At 43.3% G+C, this 7,282-nt stretch overlaps 1 protein-coding gene across 1 annotated transcript in view; it reads left to right on the top strand.

The window, feature by feature from the left end:
* The window catches only part of TSPAN13 (tetraspanin 13), a 31,904-nt gene extending 24,988 nt beyond the window's left edge, over positions 1-6,916 (top strand). The window contains exons 4-6 of the mRNA XM_043967305.1: positions 815-928; positions 3,163-3,276; positions 5,835-6,916. Of these exons, the coding sequence (XP_043823240.1) occupies positions 815-928; positions 3,163-3,276; positions 5,835-5,909 (303 nt within the window). The 3' untranslated portion in view covers positions 5,910-6,916. The remainder of the gene's footprint in view (positions 1-814; positions 929-3,162; positions 3,277-5,834) is intronic.
* The last annotated feature ends 366 nt before the right edge of the window (positions 6,917-7,282 follow it).

A 7,282-nucleotide genomic window follows, 5' to 3' on the forward strand; every position in this document is an offset into this window, starting at 1 on the left:
CTGAGAGCTTACATCCTCTCCCATTTTTTAAATTTAAGGAGAAAAGCTATCCTGATTCTGTGTCCAGAGAACCAGCCTTAGAGTCAGGAAGCCCTGGGCTCACATCCCACATTGGGTGCCAGAATGACTGTGGGTCCTTTGGCAAGTCACTTTATCCTTTGGTGCTCTAGGCAAATCTCTAGAACCACAGATTGCAGACAAAGTTCCAGCCTGTAGTAGTAGAAGTTTGTTGACCTGGAAATTCCATATGTGAATGACTCTCAGGTCCACTCCTACCCCTGTTCCTGTGAACTACTTGGAAAGGCACTGTGGCATAGTGGCTAGAGAGATGGCCTTTATATAAGGAAGATCTGGTTCAAGTTTAACCCATGACACATGGGACGCATGACTGGAACCCTGGGCAAGTCTCAATTCCCCAGGAAACTCAAGTCTAAAAGTTGCAGAACCCATTTGCCTGACTGGAGAGAGTTATTAATTTATACAAGAAAATGCAGCCACAGATTCAGAACCTTCCTCTCTTTTTCATAAACACACAGACAGACACATGGAAAAAATGGGGAAAAGCTGTTCCTCTCTCTCTGCACACCATTGATTTTCTTAGAAGAAGATACCTTGGAGTCATTTCCTATCCCTTTGAAAGAATGACTAGTGCAGGAATGTACATAGGGGAGGAAGCCCCACAGATATCTTCCGTGCCTGGGTCTCTCTTCTCCCCTTCTTCTTTGGGTCATTTGCTTTTCCGAGTTTGCTCCTGTCTTGTGTCTTGCCTGTGCAACTCCACCTTTAATGTATGGGTGTTCAATGTGCTTTGTAGGGCCAGCTTCTGGAGGTTGGATGGAACAACACAGCCAGTGCTCGGAATGATATTCAGAGAAATCTGAACTGCTGTGGATTCCGAAGCTTGAACCCGAATGACACCTGTTTTGATGTAAGTTCTCCAGTTGGGCTAATTTCGTTGAAAGCTATTAAGTCACACAGTTGGATGAATCTTGACTGACATGAAAGAGTATGGTTATTTGTGCTGAACTGAAGGCCAGATTCTGCTGTCAGTATCCCTTCCTAGAGGGACAATTAGGGCCTCCCCTGTGCCCTCTCTTGGGTACTTGACAGCCATTGACACACTAGGAAATGGATATTTGGGATCAGGTACCCCCAGTGGCTTGCCCATCTACGAGGATGAAGAAAGAACTCTGAATTGGGAAGTATGTGGACGTAGGTTTGAATATTAGCTAGTTCTTGCTATTTGTGTGACTCTGGGTATATGACTTCCTCTGACAAAACTAAAGTTGAGTCAATATGGTACAATGGGAAGTGCTTGCTGAACATGAAGTAGAAGGTCCTGGGTTCAAATTTCAGCTCTGTGTGATCTTGGGTAAGGTCTCTTTAAGGACCTCAGTTTCCTTAGCTATAAAATTAGGTTACCTCTAAGTCCCCTACCAGCTCTCAGTTCTGTGGTCCACTCCATCTTTGTAGGGATTTGGACTAGAACTCTAATGCCTACAGTTCAGGGTGGTGGTGATGTTGTCTTCTGGGAAGGCAATGATATGTCCCCTTTTAGCATCTGAATTATAGTGGGAATGGTGGAAGAAGATCTGCTTAACTAATTAAGGGTTAGTTCTACTCTGTGTTATACTATAAAATATACTATCCTAAGCAGCCAGCATCCTCTAGAGTTCTCCCTCATACTCTTCCCAACTCTAGAAGAACCCCTCTTTACTGGGGAAGGGGATAGAAGCATTTGGCATTTTTTCTCTCTCCCCCCCAAGTCTGGAGTTTGTTGCCCTTTGGGAGATTGAAAGAATGCCCAGGGACCTGGTACTTCTGTTCAGCAGATGTTTAGTAGGTGTCTGAAGCAAGGCAAAGTCTTGCACTGAGGGGTCTCTTGTTTTTAAATCAATCTTGAAATGGGGAGATACAGCCTGACAAATTTCTGAATTAAACACAAGTCTAATGTGAGTCAGCAGTATACTCTGGCAGCCAGAAAATCCCTTGATCTTAGACTGTGTCAAAAGAGGCATGAAGGCCAGAAATCATGAACATGACGTTTATCCCTTTGCTTCCTTCTTTGCTTTGGTCAGACTGAGTAGGGAGTATTGTATTCCATTCTGATCACCACATTTTTGTTATTGTTGTTGCTCGGTTGTGACTCCATTTGGGGTTTTCTTGGCAAAGATACTGGAGTGGTTTGCCATTTCCTTTTCCAGTTCATTTTACAGATGAGGAAACTGAGGCAGACAGGGTTAAGTGACTTCCCCAAGGTCACACAGCTAGTTAATGTTTGAGGCTGGATTTGAACTCAGTTCTTCCTGACTCCAGGCCCAGTGCTTTATCCACCATGCCACATAGCTGCCCACAACATTTTAGGAATGTTGAGAAGCTTAAGAGCATCCAGAAGGTGGTGATCAGATGGATGAAGGCCCTGGAGTCCAGGCCATATGAAACTGAGAAACTTAAGGAAAATGGAGATGTTTTTTCTGTAGGAGCGAAGACTTGGGAGCCACATGGGTACCATCTCCAAGCAAGCAATTGGGGACCTGTCCCATGGAAGAGACATTAGATATGCCCTGTTTAACCCAGAGGGCAGAACCCTCTTCAGTCATGAAAAGGAGTGGCAGAGGGGTAGGGAAAAGTCTTAGCAATTAGTCCACAAGGAGAGGGGGACTGCCCTTAGGAAGCAGTGAGCTCACTGTCATTGGACAACTTTAACCAAAGATTGGATGATATTATGTGGGGAAATTCTTGGCAAGGTGGAAATTGGGCTGCACATTTCCTAGGCTCTGAGATTTAGCAATGGATGAGACTTTAGAGGTCATCTAGGTGAACCCCTTCATTTTATAGATAAGAAACTGGAGACCAGGGATTCTAAGGGATTTGCCCCAAGGTGACACAGGTAATGGGCATCAAAGACATATTGTTGGTGTTTGAGGAGGCACCAAGTAAGCTTTCTGCTGAGCCCTGAGTGTATATGAGCCGGGAGGGAAGGAGTAGATATAGCAAAGGCACCATTTTGCAGGAAGGGTTTGTTCCCTCCCTGGAAGGGCCCTAAGTTGAGTGGCAGGATCAAGGTGGAGGTGAAGGGCCCAGAGCAAAGGACACAGCCCTAGAAAGAGAGAGGACATACCGATTAAACGAGGACTCATAAATATGCATTGTTCTCCACAGAGCTGCCTTAAAAACAACCGTCATTGTTCCCCCTGCGCCCCAATCATAGAAGAATACGCTGGAGAGGTGCTGAGGTTCGTGGGTGGAATCGGTCTCTTCTTTAGTTTTACAGAGGTAAGTCATTCTAGACAGCCACGTGGCATGACACTCCTCAATTTGGGGAGTTCTGGAGGCACCGAATGGAATCAAGGGAATTCATTCACTGTTTCAGGGCTTTGTGACACCATCAGTCATTCACTCAATGAGTATTTATTAAATGCAAGCACTGTGCATAGGAAATAAACAAAAATAAATAAAATAGGCAAAAATAAGATTCCTTGTCCTCAGGGAACATTCATTCTAGGAACAGCATGTACATGGATGTTTATGCAAAATATACTGTGTAAATATGATGTCATATTTTGGGGAGAGACACTAGCAGCTGGCCCATTCCCAACAACACCAGCAAACTATTGGCACAGTCATCTCCTCTGAATGTCCATCTGTGATGTGCATTGATGTAGATGTCCAGTTCATCAATGTGCACAACTCTCCTTGAATGCTTCCTCAGAGCAGCTTATGAGCTGAAGAGCAGCCCCACTGTCAGCTTGTTGTCTTCTCTTTTGTCCAGATTTTCATTCTCCACAAACATCTAAGTCATTAGCGAAAGTGAGCCTTGTACTCCATAGGTCAAGAAGGTGTAAGTCATCTTTGTTCCAGATGCCCTATAGGAGGGTCAGGTGCCTTGTGGCAGGCCATCAGGGGATCCAGATGCCACTTCCTAGCCAGTGGCTAAGTCCCTGTATTGTTCGTGCTTCCACTATCTAGAGGGTTTGGATAGAAGGGTAGGCATCTGCAGTCCTTACCAGCCATCCGAGAGCAAGGAGACTCCATGTGGTTAAGTAGGGAAGGTTCGGTGAATGAGCCAAATTTTCTATCTACAGTGTAAAGTTCCCCAGCGGTTATGGAAGTGAATACAGAAGATAGAAAGTTCAGTGGAGCATGGTTGTCTAGTGAACAATATCCCTCAGTGGGCATTGATTTCTCCAGTTTTCTATGTGCCAGGCACTGTGCTAGGCACTGGGGATGGTAGACAGGCTGCATACAGTCCGTGCTCTCAAGCCTAATGGATTGTTAAGTTGAACCTTTTGATTCATCTGAAAGAATCTTTTTTTTTTTTTTTGTGGTTTCTAGATTTTATTAGACTTTAAATAGGAATGGGTGTTTCTACATAACAGCATCAAGGAAAGAATTTGAATGTGAGAGAATTATCACATAATATCAAATAAGCTTTCATTTTGTGTTATAAAACAGTGCAGTAGCAAAAAACCTTTGCAGTAGGCAATAAAATAATGAAGCAGCATTTTTAGTAGAAAGTAAATTAAAATCAACAAAGAAGTTGGAATGACTGAAAAAAAAGACAAAAATGGATGATCTCTCCCCTTTTGGAGTCATTAGGTAAAGCCTATCTTGTTTTCTGTACTTACACAGCAGACATAGCCTTCCCTAGTTGTGTTCTCTGTTTTTTTCTCTTTTTTTCTTTTTTTCTCTCAGTAGCACATCATGAACCCTTAAGTCACTTAAATGCCATGGAATATACCCAAACATCCCAGCTGAAGTAGGAATGGGGGGGTGGGGGTAGGGGTGGGAGGAGACTGTAGGTAGAGAATTCCTTCTATGAGGTAAGCTTGGAGTAACTCTGTGGGGAAAGTTTACGCTTCAAGTATTTGAGAATGTACAGTGGAAAACAGCTTACAACGGTGATTGCTGACACTTTCCACAGGAAGGTCACAGTTGTGATAAAGGCCACATAAAAGTATTCATTTAGAAAAGCAAGAGAGGCCATGTAGCCTTCAAGGCTGAGGAATTCAGCCATCACCATTAACCAATGCCATGTTCTTATGGTGAGGGCCACCATCAATAGTCCTCTGAAAGAATCCTAAAATCAGCACAAGAAGTTGGAGTAATTTTGTTGATTTTCTAAAGCCTAGTTTGCTATCTCTACAGTCTCATCCATCTATCTTCTCCCTCCCATGTGGCCACCAGCCATGCTTGCCCATCCTGTTCCCTCCCATAGATCCTTCACATGAGGTCCATCCGATGTACTCGGGACTTTCCCCTCAGTTTCTTGGCATGGCTGCAGCCCAGTGGCCTTTCTGGTTAGCCTTCATTGTTGCTCTGTGATGGGGTTGTCTTTTTTCAGTCATATATCTTCCTAGCTATACTCTTTACACCAATTCTTATAAAAATGAAAACTTATCCTAGTTAATGTGGGGTTTATTTTTAATCAGGCTTTGGTGAGCCATAGAAGAAATGATGAGACAGCTAAAAAGTGACTAACTTTTTTTTTTCAATATTATATCTACCCCCCCCCCCAAAAAAAGGAGCAGGTGTTCTCTTTAGTCTTTGTAACAAGTTCACTTCTGTGGGATGGCCCTTGTGTCTTCAGTTGTTTTCTCTTAGAAGATCCTTGGTCCTCTCACCTTTGGTAGTCTGCCTTCATCAGCCCTGCTGAGAGCACTCGGCTTTTTTCTAGAGTTCTTCAGTTGTCTTTTGTTGAATAAAGTCAAGAGAAGAAATCAGTCCCTCGGGTACCAGTGATTCAAGGAACCTAATACTCTGATTCACAGCCCAAAGTCAGGGGTTTTATTTATGTTGCCTGAAAATAACTCATGTCTGTTTGTTTTCTTCAGATCTTGGGAGTTTGGCTGACCTACCGATACCGGAACCAAAAAGACCCTCGGGCAAACCCGAGTGCCTTCCTTTGATGGCTGATCAAGGGTGATCTCTGGCATGGTCCCTTCCTTCTTCCTTCCTGTTACATATAAGTTAAGCTAGTTGTCCTTTTTCCCTAATTAAGTGAACTTTCTCTTTTAAAATGACAAGATAGAAGGGAGAATTGTCTTTCTGTTTGTAGTTAGCCCACTGAGCCCATCTTTCCCCAGTGATGTCTTTTTCCATGCCTCTGTTGGAATACCCTCTTCTGAGTTAAGTTGTTCCCTCTTGCAGCCATGCTGACAGTTTGTAGCTAGTGCCCCGATGCCTTTCTTAGCCTTTGTACACTCAGAGAAAATTTCAGTGGCATTCTTGTTGTCATCCACATTGTGAGCAACATGTCTATGCCTCCTGGGTGGCATTGGTTATAGATATGGGATGGGAAGCGGAAAAAGATGAGGAATTGATTTGTAGCTGATTCTTTTAGTTTGAATGAGTTCATGGAAGGGACTCCCCCACTCTATCCCCCTATTCACAGTATCTTTTTCTTAAGATAAACTTTGTGTGGAGTAAAACTAAATTAATTAAAGTGTTGATTCAGGTTTTGTCGTCTTACTTTAGGACAAAATTGTTGTTATACAGAAGTAGAAAAGTGGTTTGGGAAAGTGGTAGGGAAGTAATTCATAGTGGGACCTGCCTAGGTTGGAAGAGAGGTGGGTGGCTCATAGGTACCCTCCTCCCCTCATCCCACCTCAGTGATTGACAGTTGGCTAATCCTGAATGCATCTGTCCTGATTATCTTTTCACAACAATGAATCAAGGTTCAAATCCTTCTATTTTTTACAAAAAGCAAAGCAATCGTACTGTCCTGTGGGGTGAAAACACGAGAGTTGGTAACCTTGACATCAGCCAGCCTCCATCCATCCTGAGAAGTCCTTGCTGATTGTCCTGGGGAAGCTCTCAGACACAAGCATTCTGGAATGTGATTGTCATGATTTCCGATTTGAACAGAATTGTAGCTAAGTTTATTTAAAAACAAATTAAAAGATGGAAGACCTTGTGTGTGAGTGTGTGTTAAATGAAATTGAAGAAATATTTCCTATGTGGGTTAGGGCCACAGAGCTGGCTTTTCCCTCTGTGGATTTCTTATAACAAGGTTTTGCCCATTTGGTGGTGATTCAAATAATTAATTCTGGTTTATTGAGGTGAATTCCCAGCTGTGTGGATTGGAGATGGCCTTGCTGGTCTCGCTTTCATCCCTGAACCTGTGTCTGTCCTTCAGTGGGGGTGGTCAGCCTTGATTTCCAGATACGTACTGGCTAGCTTATGGGCTACAAGATTTGTGATGTATATTAGTGCCATATCTTTTGGTCCCATTCTCCTGGATACAGAAGCTTTTGGTTTAAGAAAAGTTATCTCTGGGCAT

This window comes from Dromiciops gliroides, chromosome 5, assembly GCF_019393635.1.
Source record: "Dromiciops gliroides isolate mDroGli1 chromosome 5, mDroGli1.pri, whole genome shotgun sequence".
NCBI classification, from domain to species: Eukaryota; Metazoa; Chordata; class Mammalia; order Microbiotheria; family Microbiotheriidae; genus Dromiciops; species Dromiciops gliroides.